Source organism: Castor canadensis, chromosome 2 (genome assembly GCF_047511655.1).
Source record: "Castor canadensis chromosome 2, mCasCan1.hap1v2, whole genome shotgun sequence".
NCBI lineage: Eukaryota > Metazoa > Chordata > Mammalia > Rodentia > Castoridae > Castor > Castor canadensis.
In genome coordinates, this window is record NC_133387.1 from 116,305,988 (window position 1) to 116,322,409 (window position 16,422).

Genomic DNA, 16,422 nt, shown 5'->3' on the forward strand with positions numbered 1-16,422 from the left:
CCACGAATAAGTTTCAGCAACACCCTAAAAACTGCACATTTGTGAAGGAGATTTGTTTTCTAAATTGATATAATAATTTTCTCCTTTACAAAAAGAGTGAAAATTGGGGCCGATACTTACACAGTTCTCTTTATCAAGGACTAGACCATTCCAGAGTCCTGTCTTGTCTTTTATGACACATGCCTTACTTCACATGTCAAGATGTACTTAGAAAGTCCTAGACCACTTACATTATGCTGACCAAAAAACCCAAAATCTACGTGATAGAATTACTGAGGATATACTAATCCAAAAAATAAAAATAAAAATCAGAAAAGGTCACTCAGATAATGCTATAATTTTCTTGCTTAGAATATTATGTTTCCCACATACATAAATTCAGACTAGTACTGTTAATTTTATCATCCAAAAGTGGACAAAAAGTAGGGAATGTAATTCCAAATTTATACTTTGATCACTTACTAACATTTTGAAATAAATTTAATTGAAGGGACATGTGTCCATCTGGATTTTATCTATCTTATAAGTTATCATGTTGATAAAATTAAGATGGAGTCTTTTAATAATACATATCTGGGTAAATGTTCTAGAATTGTCAACGCTTAGTTGTGTGGTCATTAAAAGTTACTCTTGGCATCATGGAGTCCATTCCCCAGGATAATGGCTGCCTTGGCCTGCAAGAAGCCCTTTGAAATTTGCACAATTCTTGAAACTTCTGCTGAGAAAGGGGAGCCCTAATAGAGGTACTATGTGCAGCAGCAAGACATAAAGAGGAAGCAGTGTGCAACAGTGCCCTCCACAAGTGTTCTGGCAAATGCCCTCTTGCCTGCTGTTTCTCTTCACTTTTGAGAGTGGTCTTCCCTCATGCTCTTCTGAAAGGTGCCTATGAAAAATGCTGACAAAGTATTCTCACTAGGATATCACCCTAGATTCTCTTTCTGGTGTTTAAAAGAGACATCACCTGCCTGTTCCCTTGTCTGTCAATAGAGACAATGCCCTCCTTTATATATTATATACAGAAAAGTGTGGCTGCTGCTCAGCTGGTGAGAGCTCATGTGAGGAAAAGGGCTTTCCATTTAGAACTTATCCCTACAGACAACAAACACCAAGAAACATGCATACTACAAGAAACCTGTATGTGAAGAATTCATATTTTACACCAATGAAGGAAACACTGTCACAAAATGTTGATGGAATGCTCTAACTTCAGGGTCTTTGCAACAAAAGAGGGTCTGTGAAAGTGTTTGCTTTTTATTATCTTTCAATATTCACAACTGGTTCTGTGTCAGGCACTAAGCAATCTGGTTGCTTTTGGTCCAATGCGTATTTCAGTTGTCTTTTTGCACCTTTTTAATCCCTCTCTGAAGAGCCAAGTTCAAATGCTGGAAACCTTGATGTCTCTGGCACCAAGATGTCGGAGAGAAAGTGAACAGCGCCAGCCATGCCTGCAAAGCAAATGTGCATCTTTTAGTAACAGCACAGGGTAGTATCTAAAACAAAGTAGTTTTCAATTATTTCCTCTACAAGGGGCTATAAAGAGATGTGGTAAGGCACCAAAGACATTTAAAAGTGACTTCACTAGGCAGGGTGCTGTGGCTGTAATCTCAGGAGGCAGAATCTATAGGACTGCAGTTTGAGGCCAGCCCAGGAAAAAAGTTAGTGAGACCCCTGTCTCAATTAATAAGCCAGGTATGGAGATGTACGCCTGTGGTCCCAGCTATATAATAAACCATAGGCAGGAGGATCACAGTCTGAGGAGAGCCCCAGGCAAAAATGCAAGACGCTATCTGAAAAATAACTAAAGCAGAAAAAAAAAAAGGTGGGGAAACTGGGGATGTGATTCAAGTGGTAGAGTTCCTTCCCACCAAGCAGGAAGTCCTGAGTTCAAGCCCCAGTACCACCAGAAAAATAATAGTAAATAATTTTTAAAATGTCTTCATTAAGAAAGAAATTCTTATGTTAGCATCCAGCAGGTTTTCTTCTTTATTTTGTTTATTTAAAACACTGGCTTGGGGACTTTCACCTTACTTCTTAAAGCATTAACCAGGTATTTCAGCACAGCTATCAAAGAGCTCTGGATGTAGGACTGGGTATGGCTCAGGGGTAGAGCACTTGCCTAACATGCACAACGTCCTGAATTCAAGCCCCAGCAACACAAAGGAAATAAAAAAGATACTGCCAACTATGGTATTTTGTTACATAAAACTTTCCCTCTCGGGGATTTTATAGTCTCAATATACTGTTTTTAGGCTCTCAGAAAGTAATTTCAAACAAGTGCTGTTTGCCTTCATCACAATCCCCATGCCACATAAGGGCAGGAGTTAAGCCACAGGCTTCATATGTGACTGATGGGAGCTTCTAAAGGATGGGAGTAAGGAAAGCTCCTCTTCTACTTAGGCCACTAGGCCCTTGTCCCCACCTCAGCCAGAACAATTCCTCCTTCCTAGGATTTCTTTTTGCTTAGTTTTTCTTTTGACATAAAATTCACATACAACCAAATTCACAAACCTTAAGTGTGCTTCCCTAACAAACCCGTCAAGGTCTGAAATGTTCTACCACCAGGGGGAGCTTCAGGTGTCCCTCTGCAGTCCATCTGTAGCCCACCTCAGCAAATTGCCAGCAAAACTGCCTTATAGGAGGAGTTTTGTTAATTTTACAACTTGGGAGTTTTGCTTGTTTCAGAACTTGTGGAATTATGGTTCCTGAGGCTGTTTTCTCCACTCACTCAGTGTTTCTATGATTCATTCATGTTTTGTATATGTTCGTAGTTGGGTTTTTCTTATTGCTGAGTACTGAATTGTTTCCCTATTTTTCTGCTAGAGGACATTTGGATTGTTTCTAGCCTTCCCTATAAGTTTTGTTTTATATGAAACAAGTGTTCTGAAAGTTTATTTTAAAAACCTGAAAACCAATGACCTATTGGAACCCATTAGAAACAAACAGTGACCCCCTAATGCCTTTGGGAGGGCCCTAGGGAGGCCATAGCCCATGGAAACAAACTTTGCTTCCAGGTTTGGTGAGTGAAGCACCATACCTCTGGATAGAGCCTTTAGCAGGAGTCAGGGCTCTGGGAGGGTCATAGGTGAAGCCACCTGCAACTGATGGCTTCCCTCGCCTGCCACACACACTGCTAGCTCCATATGCCAGGTACTTAGTGAGGCTCAGTGCAGAGAGATGACCTATTAACTTTCCACCCACTAGGGAGCTATACATTCAAGGACTATAACCCTCTGGGGCTTTGAGGTTGCTACTGTAAACTTGACTTTATAAATCTGAATGTTCTTTACTTTAGAGTTCAAGTATTAACTCTGTCATGTGAATACACTGAATTTTGTTTGCTTTTTGAGACTGGGTCTCACCATTTGACCCAGGGTGGCTTCAATCTTATGATCTCCTGCCTCAGCCTCTAGAGTGCTAGGATTATACGTATATGCCACCAGGCTCAGCTAATACACTACACCTTTATGACATAGAAAACTAAAATTTTTATCTTGAGAAATATTTTCATTATGATTTCTTTGAATATTAAAAAGATATTATTCTCCAAAAGATCTGACAAATATTCTATTTTATGCTCATATTTCTAGTATGTGATTTAAAAAATTACCAGTATCAGGAAATAAAACAGGTCATATCACTATGGATGATTCAGATATCAAAAGAATAGCAAAGGAATACTAGCGACATCTTTACATTCTGGATGAAATGGGCCAATTTCTCAAAAATTGATAACTCCTATAACTCACCCAATATGAAAAAAGATAGCTTGAAGAGCCCTATAACTATTAAAGAAATTGAAATTGTTTTAAAGCTTTAGAAAAAGAAATCTCCAGACCAAAGAATTTTTACTAGAGAATTCTATCAAACATTTAAACTCAATTAACACCAATTTTTCCACCAATTAATGCACAGTTTGTCTTAGAAAATAAAAAAAAGGACACTTCTCAACACACTTTATTAGGTTAGTATTCCCCTGTTATCAAAACCAGATAAAGAAGATGCAAAATAGGGAGAGTAGAAAGCAATATTCTTCATGAATACAGATGCAAAAATCTTTAACAAAACATTAGCAAGTAGAATTTAGCAATGTATAAGAATCATACAGTATGACCATGTGTGTATTCCAGAGATACAAGATTGTCTTAATATCTAAAAATGAACCAATGTAATCCACAATATTAATAACCTAAAGGAGAAAAAATATGATTTCATCAATTAGTAAGAAAAGGCATTGAAAAAATGTAATAATCATCTACTTGATTTAAAAAAAATATTCCATTTATTACTTCTTTGTGGCTGAAAGTAATTAAAACTTACCAATTTATCACAACACTAGTATTTGCTTTGATTTCTGTGGCTTACAAGTTAGTCAGCAAACATACACAAATGCATAAACATAAAAAATATTTAGGTCTCTCTATAGAACTTGTATTTTTTTTTTTTTTACTGAATTATATTCTATCAGTCCATCTGTGGCAGACTGTTAATTATTGTTGCTTTTACTGATGGTCCTGTTATTACTATTCTTTTCCAGACTTTCTTCAATATTCACTTTTGTTATTTCTTCTAATTATTAATCTTCCTAACTACTGATACTTTTAATTAGTTATATTAATACTTCTTTATATAAAGAATTAAATATATGTAGACAACTACTCAAGCTTTCTCTGAAAACATTAGTATTATACACACAATATATTACAAGTGAAATACAGAGAGTAAACTTACTATTGAGTAGCAAGCCTTATTCTAGGTGCTGTCTGCATGTGTACTTCACAAAAGATCTAAAAATACTTGGAGGACATTCACAGGAACAAAAAATAGGCAAGATAAAGAAACTCTACCATGTTCAGCAATAAGCTAATCTTGATCAAGCTAGATCAAATGCACTAGTGCTAGTCCTCAGAGAGAATAACCAACTTCATACACTTAAATGTGTAAATCTATAGTTCGTTTCTCACTCCTACCTTCAAAGAGGGAATAGGGTCTGTCAGGAATACGGCACCCATGTGCTCCGTAATCTAGACACCATTCTGCAAACTAAAAAGAAAGAAATTTCTTTTTAAAACTAGAGGTTTCATTAGAGAAAAGGCAATGAATGAGATACCGCAATGACTTCACAAGAATCAAAGGAGGCAGGTTCAGTAGTAGGGTTTCCAGCAATGGCTTGTGACTGTACTGCAGGGCCACCTCTCCTCAGCAGGCTGACACCTGGAGAGTTAGGCACCTCTCCTTGTCTGTTTCCTCATCTGTAGGTGGTATCTACCTCAAAACATTGTGGAGAAACATAGAAAATTGTGACAACTCAACAAGTCTATCCCTTCTCCTGCCTCCTGTTTCTTTAGTAACTCCAAATCCTTGCTCCATCTGAATAAAAAGCCTGAAACTGTCTTCAGACATGGCTCCTGGCTCCCCCTGGCTATCTTGCTGCTGCTAGGAAACTTGCAGCTTCTGCCTTAACCAGCACTAATTTCAGTTGCATTCTGAGAAAATAAGCTTAAGCTCAGCTCACTTCTCTTTCCTTAGCATCTTACTCTACTGCCATATGTACTAACTCTGGATCCCTTTTATCTTAAAATGCCTCAGTTCTTAACTCTCAGCACTCAGCATTTCCTTTGAGGTCCTTGACCCTTTCTTTCCCTGTCTCTTCAACAGGTTTTTTGTTTTGTTTTGTTTTGTTTTGTTTTGTTTTGGTGATACCGGGATTTGAGATCAAGGCTTTGTGCTTGCTAGGTGGGTGCTCTACCACTTGAGTCATGCCACCAGCTCTTTCTCTCTATCATAACAACCTTCCATTTTTTGTTAAACTAACATAATTTTGTCACTTGTATCTAAGAATCAGTAAAATAATACTTAGTCTGCTTTCTACTTTCCAAATTTGCTCACTTTCTAGGTTACTTGATGTACCTGGTTTTCTTAGAAAACAGGGAACACTCAGACATTTCTCTCTTCTTATTTAAAAAAAAAACTGCACTTAATTCTGTGTGTTGTACATCTCATGTATGTCTAAAGATTGTTGGTGTATAGCTCAACATTTCTCCATTAATGATTAAGCAGCAGTGTGAAGAAACCTAAACTCTGCTTCATCCTTCTCACTAGGTCCTGAGTGATCTTTCCACAAGATGAATGTCAAGATGGACCCCATCTTCCAAATCAGTATTCAGTGCTGGCTGATTATTAAAATCACCTGCAGAACTTAAAAACTATTGGTGCCTGAGCTCCCTCACTTAATTGGTCTAGAGTGGGGGGCCCAGAGATTCTCAGGTATAACCAAGGTTGAAAAAGTGCTCACTATCAGAGAGGACTCTAATTTTCTTTGGCCTTTGTCTACTTGTTTGACTTTGTCCTTCCCATGGCATCCCACAACCCTGAAGTGTTCAGTTTCCAGAATCTCTAAGCTTTTTCCTAGCTCTGTGACTCTGAGAAGCTATTCTTCCTATCAGGAATGTATTCCACCTCCATAGGCCACAACCTTCCTGATCCACGTGAGTAATTCCCTTTGAAAAGCTGGCTGTTTCTTAAACCCTCATGAAGCTTTCAAGTTCTATTTACTTAATTATCTAATATTATAAAGGCTAATGAAGCCTGTAGAACCCTGCTGCTTCCCATCTGTTTCCAATTCTTGCTCTGCCCCTCCCCAAGATTCCAACCACCATGAACTTCATATGGTCCCCAGGGGTACCTTATGTCTCTCAACAAACAGTTCACTGTCTTAAACATCTTTCCTGTCCCTCTTTGTTTAACTTCTAGCTGCCCTCAGGTCTTGGTCTGGCCATCACTTTCTGAACTCCCCTGACTGAGTTGGGCCCTGCTCTCTACAAGCTTCACAGCATCCTCTGATCCTCTCTGTGAGTGTGGGCATCATACAGACATGTATGTATTCTCAGGGACACCAACAAGGAGGAGTCCATTCTATATGAATTGAGAAAAGGCCTTGTAACACATAACAAATGTAACAGATATTCATTGTCCAAAAAGTATAAAGAACATGCCAGTCAAAATGCCTCCATCTATCAAGGACCACTTGTAAACATTTTAGTGTATTTTCTTCCAATGTTTTTTTCTGTGTACATATAATTTCAGTGTGTAAAATGTATATAGTAATAATAATACTAGCAAGCATTTACTGAGTCTTGTTTTGTGCCATTCATTTTCACATACTGAAAACATTTAATTATGTTTCTATTTGGTGCCACACACTGCTTATGGCACTGATATAGGATAGTGACCTAGACAAGAAAGATCACAGAGCTTTCATTTTACTGGTATAACCCACTCAAGACATGAGCCAAAATATATAATGAATAACTGATGGGCCCTTCCCTCTGGTAGTCCCAAAGGCCCCTTCCTAAGGATGTTATAGTTAAACTAATTCAAATGACAAATAGTTGTCATGCAAATTGCAGGGGAAAGAACATTTTTGATGAAGGAAAAAGCTAATAACAGTGCAGTGGCATAAGTGTGATTTACTCCATTCTGTAGGAAGGGAGAACAAGTGTGGTTGCAGTGTAATGGGCAAGAAAGTGGTAAAAGATGAATTGATGAATGTGGACAAGTAGGCAAGTGTCAAGGAATGCAGGGTTCTGTAAACTTGGGGAGAGAAGCACAGGTTTGATTTGCAGTGTGATGGGAAACCATTAAAGGATTTTAAGCAGGGACAATTGCAGATGATCCTCACATTATCTCAATTAATTCCTCTTGGAACATACTTAGTAGTCTAAGTAATAATCTTCCTCCATTTTTACAAATGAGGAAACTAAGGCTAGAAGACAAATGTATCTGAAGTCATAAAGCTAACAGACAGTACAGATAGTAATTGTAACCAGCCAGTATGATTCTAGAGCTTGTGCTCTTCAGAGGTCATTTATATTTGTTATCCACACTTTATGTACAAGGACACCATGGTACAGAGAGACCAGAGACAAGGCTGTTGCAGAAGAAACTACAGATTGGAAGAAACAGGTACAAAGAAGGAAGAGAAGTTGTGTTTTTGTATTCTGAACATGTTCTAGAGTGTTCAGAAGTTGTTTCACTAGGGGTGTCCTCACCTTGCAAGCTCGATAGAGGTACTTTTTGTCCTGTGTGAGATGGTAAAGGGACAGGAAAGAGTAGCCATTCCCAGCAGTCCCATGGCAGATCCCATAACCCTTCCGAAGCAGACCTCGCTGCCAAATCACATCACTGCACTCCATAGCCTCTTTCAGGTATTTCTCCTCCTTAAAAATCTGGGCAATGAAAAACCAAAGCAGTATTAACAAGATGTTAAATATGTTCCCTTCTCCTTTCTTGTTAGAAAACTACATGGCATTAGGAAACCTGAAATGCAATTGAGGGTAAAATAAACAAAATACCACCAGCAACATGGTACATAGCACCTTACAATCTTAATCTATTAGCCTTTTCCCCATCTTCCCATTTTGTAGTTTTGCAGAGGTAATTCTAAAACTTACCTTAAAATTTCTATTAAAGTTATCATGTCTCTTTGATGTTTTATGTCAAATAAACATTCTATATTTCTTGGAACAAATGTTGTACAACTCTAAAACCTTTTAGAAGACAATCAAAGGATAAAAAATTCTACATTATCCTGTTGTAAGAACAAGAATTCCCCACATCATGGGTAAGGGCACACATCAACAATACCCTGACAGTTGCAAAGACAAACATGCATAGTGAGGGTAATGACCAGCAAGAGGAAGCTGTATGCTTCCAACCCCCTAAGCTCCTTCTAAATTTTCTTCACTCTCCTCTCACATTTCATTTGTTTCCCTGGCCCTTTTCTCAGAATCTGTTATTAATAATTTGCACCTGCTTAACTTATGTCATTCTAATATAAATCCATTTTGGACAATGAATTAAAAGCACAAGGATCATTAGAGATATTGATCTACTTGGGTGGCAAATAGGATCCATCTATTAGTGACTGAGGATGAGTAGCAACTTCCTGGGCACTGGGTTGAGAAGAGTTCTAAGGCTGCATGGGAGAAATGGCATGAACTATGATCAGTGTCTGCAGGGTCAGAAGGGGAAAAGCACATCTAATCACCACATAGATTGTTCAAAAGCTAGGATGCCAGAATCAGAAGCAAGACAAGTGGATATGGGCTCTAGTGTCAGACTGAGTCTAAATATCAGTTCTGTTACCTTTTAACCTTGTGACCTTGGACAACTCACTTACCTCTATGTCTTAAGTTTTCTCAACTATAAGAGCATAACATGCCAGACATGGTGGCTCGGATCTGTAATCTGACCTACTCAGGAGGCAGTGATTGGGAAGACTGTGGTTCAAAGCCAGCCCAGGCAAAAAGTTTGTGAGACCCCATATCAACCAATGGTTGGATGTGGTGGCAGGTCTCTGCCATCCCAGCTATGCGGGAAGCACAAATAAGGAGAATCACAGAAAAATAGCTTCCAGACTGAATCACAGATTCATCTTATGCACATTACAGCAATAATAATTTAGCCAGAAAATCCATTTACTTATCCACATTCCTTCTCCCAAATGATACATTTCCCTTGAAGTTCTAGGACAGGTGTGGAGAGAAAACAATGCAAAGGAAATCACAAGGGATCTGGGGCCAGTAGATTCAGGTTAGAGACCATGGGCATAACTTCTCTGAAACTGTTCACTATTACAAAATAGACTGACCCTGACATGACCCAAATGTTGGAAACAGAGATGGGATTTTGGGCAATAATTTAAAATATCTTTAAGGATGAAACACAAACTATATTTACCCTCAATGAAGAGTTAAGAACTCTCAGAATAGAAATGTATATAAAAATAATAAAAGAATAAATAGATATGCTAGACCTAGAAAAACATCATTGGGTAGAAATAAAATTCACAAGTATGCTTTCTAGCAAATAGGACATGACTAAAGAATTTTAAAACCTGTTGAAATCACCATAAGCAAGGGACTAAGGTGGAAAGAAGAAAAATAGAGGAGATGAACCAATTTGGGTTATAATACATATATACAAGGAAATATCACAAGGAAACTCCCCAAATAGCTATCTTAAACAAACAAAAATGTAATTTTGTTTTTTATAATAACAGAAAACAGGAGAGCAGAACAGGTCCTGCCTGGGGAGTTGGTACCAGTGGGAGGGGGTAGATGTGGGGATAGGATGTAGGAGGGTGAATATAGTAGGAAATACTATGTACTCATGTATGTAAATGGAAAAATGAGCCCTGTTAGAACTACTCCAGGAACAGGGGGAGGGCAAAGGGAGGAAGGGAGAGGTAAAGGAGAATGATGGAAGGGGTGAATTCAAGTATGACATATTGGTAAGAAATTTTATAAAGGCCACAATGTACCCCCACTTAGCACAACAATTAAAAAATTTTTTAAAAAGAAATTATTGGTGAGTATGAAGTTAGATAAGCACAAACTGTCCACTTTGAATTGCAGAGAAGAAAAAGAATCTTGAAAATAAAAGCACTAGGAATCTATGAAAAATAGGTGAACCATTTATAAAACGTAAAGATATATACCTACAAATTCAAGAAGCTCAGGGGATCTCAAGCAGCAACATGGTAAAGCACTGAAAACCAAATACTAAGAGAAAAGTCTTAAAAGCTTTCAGAGGGGGGAAAACCACATTATATGTAAGAAAGCACTACAATAGATGACTAATTTCTCATCAGAAAAAATAGAGGCCAGAAGACAATGGAACAGTGTTTTTAAAGAACTGAAAGGAACAAAAAGAACTGTCATCCCATAATTCCATATCCAGCAAAAATAAGTCTTAACAATGAAGGTGAAAAAAAGGTAAGACTAAAATAAATGAAAATCAATTTCTTTTTCACCAAACTTGGACTATAAGAAATGACAAAGAAAGTTCTACAGACTGAAGGGAACAGAAATCTGGACTTTGAGGAAGGAATAAAGAACACTGAAAATACATGCAAGTAAAATATACGCAAATAAATATCAACACTTCTTTGTTCGTGTTAATTTTTTAAGATACTCAGGACTATTTAAAGCAAAAAAATACAACACTTATAAAGTGAAAACATATGACAGATAAGAGTATAAAGAAGTATACTAAACAGAACTATATGCTTACTAGTGTCTCACCTTTTTCTTTCAATGCTAGGGAGGGAATCTGGGTTCTTGCACATGCTAGCAAGTACTCTACCACTGACAACATTCCCAATCCTGGTTTCTTTATGTGAAGTGATACAATGTTAATTATCCACAGACTGTCAAAAGGTAAGGATATGCATGAAATCCCTATAGCAACCATTAAAAATAAAAATGTACAAAGAGTTATAGCAAAAAAGTCAACACAGAAATTAAGATGGAGTTCTAAATAATATCTAACAAACCTCTCTTTACCTCCCTAAAAAAAGGCAGAAATGAAAAAAAGGGGGAAGGGGGACAGGAGGGAACAAGATATATAGACACCAAATGAAAAATTGACAGGCATAATCCAACTACATCAATGACTACACTACATATAGATGGACAAAACATTCCAACTAAAAAGATGAGGTTATTAGATTGGTTATAACACATGTCCTAACTATAAAGATAAAGATAGGGAGTTGGGACAAGATGACAAATTAGGAACATCCACCATTTTGATTCTGACTAAGAAGAGTCAGGTAACACAGGAAAGGCTAAGTTCTCAAGAGAGAAAGAGAAAGAGAAAGAGCATCAGAAGTTATAAAAGAGGTAACAAGATGGCAGAAAACCATAGACAACCTGATGTGAAAGAAAAGCAGCAAACAGTTTTAAGCTCATCCCCACCTTATAAGGAAAGGGAAGAGAAGCTGAAGACACCATCATGAGGTAAAACAGATGGCCCTAGTGATAGATTCTAGCTTCAAGATAAGACCACACCTCTCACAAGCCTTAAGCCCACTGTGGGGGTTTTATGAGGTATGGAATGCTAACCTTGGTGAAGAAAGACATTGTGTCACTTCCCTAAACTTGCAGGGTAATAGCAAGGCACCACCTTGAGAAAGCGCTTATTGTTTGAGACTGAGATACTCTGGGAGTCTGAAAACAAGGAACACTTATGGCTTAGGGTATATTAGGACACCCTGGAGCACAGTCTGGGTGGGAGACAGCCAAGAGAGTTGGGCAAGGATGGGGAGTAGGTTTGATACCACGTAGGTAAGTTCAAACTGTGAGGAACTCTGCAAGCAGAGTAGGGCACTCTGGTGGTTGGAGGCCTCATCCTTCCTAGACAGGTGTGAGTCCCTTTACCTTAGGCTAAGTTGGAACAAAGCGCTGAGCATGAAGCTGGCTTCATATTCAGCCTCCACGGCCTGCCTCCTAGCTGTTGGTTTACTTCTGGATACCCCAGAGCTCTGTGCTCAAACTCACAAAAACACATAAATCCCAAAGCCTCCTTCCCCAAACAGGAAGATTAAATATCAGGCACATTAAAGCACTGAGACCTGACCCTGGGAACTGCATCCTGGCATGTGTCTGCTGACCAGACTAAGGGTCAAAGTGAACTTCTGAATCACAAAACTTCCACAGTCTTTTCATTCATGAGTGGAGGTGAAATGCTGGACTAATCTGTTAGCATTGAGGCACAGGCATCAGTCTTGCCCAGCCTGTGCAAAACTCAGTGCTCTCTAGCTCTCCTTACTCTTTAATGGATTCAGGGATCACCCTGAAGGGTGAACAACTGGTTTCTCTGGAGACATAAACTGGTGGGGAGGGGTGTATGGAGTAAATGGGAACTAACACAGACCACAGGCTGTAGAGCTTCCTGGAGCCAACAGCAGCTCCCAAATAAAAAAAAAAAAAAGAAATGAAGAGAAGAGAAGCCTCTACAGCAAAAGTAGCCCAGAAGCAGACAACTGACCCTTCAATAAGAGACTCCAGCTAGTTTACCTTGATGTGAGCAGTCCTAGGATCAAGCCCAGTGCCCTAAGCATTGGGAAAATGCTTGGCTGCTGAGCTATATACCCCAGTCCTGTAGTAAGAAATAGCACTTCAAACTGGCTACTACACAGTCCTGTCTGACCACACAAACTATTTCAACTGAACAATTACAAATGATTAAAACTTCTAACCTTGTGCTAGGGTGTGGCTCAAGTGATAGAGCACCTGCCTAGCAAGTATAAAGTCTTGAGTTCAAACCCCAGAACTGACAACAACACAACACAACAAAAAACCTTCCAGCCAACAAATTGGCTTCAGATGCATAAATCTCAACTTAGAAACATAATACGGAAAAAAGGCAATATGTCTGCTCCAAAAGTCAAATGTTCCACAATACAGGGTTTGAATGACAGTGAAGTTGATAAAATTTCAAACAGTGACCTCAAAAGAACAATGGCAAGAATGGTCAATGAAATTAAAGAGGATATGTATAAGCACCTGAACTAATTCAAACAGGATACAAATAAAAAGCTGGATGGCCTCAAAGAGAATTTAAATAAACAGCTGAATGAAATAAGGACAATGCAGGATATGAAATAGAAATTCAATAAAGACATAATAATATGTCTTTATTATATAATAATACTCCTGAAATAAATCAAGTTGAAATCTTGGAAATGAAAAAGTTCAATAACCCAAATAAAAAATTCAATTCAAAGCCTCACCAATAGAATAGAGCCCATTGAAAATAGAGTATAAGGACTGAAGATAAAGCAGAGGAATTAGATCAATCAGACAAAGACAAAATACTAATAAAATATAAACAGAACATACAAGAGCTTTGAGACACCTTCAAAATACCAAAACTATGAATCATGGGTATAGAAGGAGAAAAGAGACAGGATGAAGGCATAGAAAACATACTCAACAGAACAGTATTAGAAAACTTCCCCAATTTTGGGAAAGAGAGTTATCCAGGTACAGGAGAGATTCATAACACCAAATAGGCAAAGTCAGAAAAGAAGCAATCCTAAATATATACTTAAAATACTAAATATACAGACCAAGGACAGAATTTAGAAAGCTGCAAGAAAGAAGTGACAAGTCACACATAAAAGTAAATCCATCAACAGAATTTCCAACAGAAACTCAGGGCAAGGAGGGCATAGAATGATATATTCCAAATCCTGAAAGAAAATAACTGGCAACCAAGATTAATACACCCAGCAAAACTATCATTATTGAAGAAGAAATAAAAACCATCCACAATAAACAACTGAAGTAATTTATGACTAAGCTTCAGCACTACAGAAGATACTTAAAGGAATCCTACACACAGATAAACACAAACAAAAAATTAAAACCATTCCCTCTAAAATCAGGAACCAGACAAGGATGCCCACTATCTCCACTCCTATTCAACATAGTACTGGAATTCCTAGCCAGAGCAATTAGGCAAGAAGAAGGAATAAAAGGAATACAAATAGGTAAAGAAACTGTCAAAATATCCCTATTTGCAGATGACATGATCCTATACCTTAAAGACCCAAAAAACTCTACTCAGAAGCTTCTAGACATCATCAATAGCTATAGCAAGGTAGCAGGATATAAAATCAACATAGAAAAATCATTAGCATTTCTATATACTAATAATGAACAAACTGAAAAAGAATATATGAAAACAATTCCATTTACAGTAGCCTCAAAAAAAATCAAATACCTACGTGTAAACCTAACAAAAGATGTGAAAGACCTCTACAAGGAAAACTATACACTTCTGAAGAAAGAGATTGAGGAAGACTATAGAAAGTGGAGAGATCTCCCATGCTCATGGATTGGTAGAATCAACATAGTAAAAATGTCGATACTCCCCAAAGTAATCTACATGTTTAATGCAATTCCCATCAAAATTCCAATGACATTCATTAAAGAGATTGAAAAATCTACTGTGAAATTTATATGGAAACACAAGAGGCCACGAATAGCCAAGGCAATACTCAGTCAAAAGAACAATGCAGGAGGTATCACAATACCTGACTTCAAACTATATTACAAAGCAATAACAATAAAAACAGCATGGTACTGGCATAAAAACAGACATGAAGACCAGTGGAACAGAATAGAAGATCCAGATATGAAGCCACGCAACTATAAGCAACTTATCTTTGACAAAGGAGCTAAAAATATACGATGGAGAAATAGCAGCCTCTTCAACAAAAACTGCTGGGAAAACTGGTTAGCAGTCTGCAAAAAACTGAAACTAGATCCATATATATCACCCTATACCAAGATTAACTCAAAATGGATCAAGGATCTTAATATCAGACCACAAACTCTTAAGTTGATACAAGAAAGAGTAGGAAATACTCTGGAGTTAGTAGGTATAGGTAAGAACTTTCTCAATGAAACCCCAGCAGCACAGCAACTAAGAGATAGCATAGATAAATGGGACCTCATAAAACTAAAAAGCTTCTGTTCATCAAAAGAAATGGTCTCTAAACTGAAGAGAACACCCACGGAGTGGGAGAAAATATTTGCCAACTATACATCAAACAAAGGACTGATAACCAGAATATACAGGGAACTTAAAAAACTAAATTCTCCCAAAACTAATGAACCAATAAAGAAATGGGCATGTGAACTAAACAGAACTTTCTCAAAAGAAGAAATTCAAATGGCCAGAAAACACATGAAAAAATGCTCACCATCTCTAGCAATAAAGGAAATACAAATTAAAACCACGCTAAGATTCCACCTCACCCCTGTTAGAATAGCCATCATCAGCAACACCACCAACAACAGGTGCTGGCGAGGATGCGGGAAAAAGGAACCCTCTTACACTGTTGGTGGGAATGTAGACTAGTACAACCACTCTGGAAAAAAATTTGGAGGCTACTTAAAAAGCTGGACATCGATCTACCATTTGATCCAGCAATACCACTCTTGGGGATATACCCAAAAGACTGTTACTCCAGAGGCACCTGCACATCCATGTTTATTGCGGCACTATTCACAATAGCCAAGTTATGGAAACAGCCAAGATGTCCCGCCACTGACGAATGGATTAAGAAAATGTGGTATCTATACACAATGGAATTTTATGCAGCCATGAAGAAGAACGAAATGTTATCATTCGCTGGTAAATGGATGGAATTGGAGAACATCATTCTGAGTGAGGTTAGCCTGGCTCAAAAAACTAAAAATCGTATGTTCTCCCTCATATGTGGACATTAGATCAAGGGCAAACACAACAAGGGGATTGGACTATGAGCACATGATAAAAGCGAGAGCACACAAGGGAGGAATGAGGATAGGTAAGACACCTAAAAAACTAGCTAGCATTTGTTGCCCTTAATGCAGAGAAACTAAAGCAGATACCTTAAAGCAACTGAGGCCAATAGGAAAAGGGGAACAGGTACTAGAGAAAAGGTTAGATCAAAAAGAATTAACCTAGAAGGAAACACCCACGCACAGGAAATCAATGTGAGTCAATGCCCTGTATAGCTATCCTTATCTCAACCAGCAAAAAACCTTGTTCCTTCCTATTATGGCTTATACTCTCTCTACAACA

General features: G+C 38.0%; 1 protein-coding gene across 1 annotated transcript in view; it reads right to left on the reverse strand.

The window, feature by feature from the left end:
* Positions 1–1,238: 1,238 nt before the first annotated feature.
* Lancl2 (LanC like glutathione S-transferase 2) overlaps positions 1,239–16,422 on the reverse strand; it is a 57,635-nt gene continuing 42,451 nt past the window's right edge. Inside the window, exons 7-9 of the mRNA XM_020165939.2 lie at positions 8,049–8,225; positions 4,968–5,040; positions 1,239–1,445 (exon numbers count right to left, since the gene is read on the reverse strand). Coding sequence (XP_020021528.1) covers positions 1,351–1,445; positions 4,968–5,040; positions 8,049–8,225 — 345 coding nt within the window. The 3' untranslated portion in view covers positions 1,239–1,350. The remainder of the gene's footprint in view (positions 1,446–4,967; positions 5,041–8,048; positions 8,226–16,422) is intronic.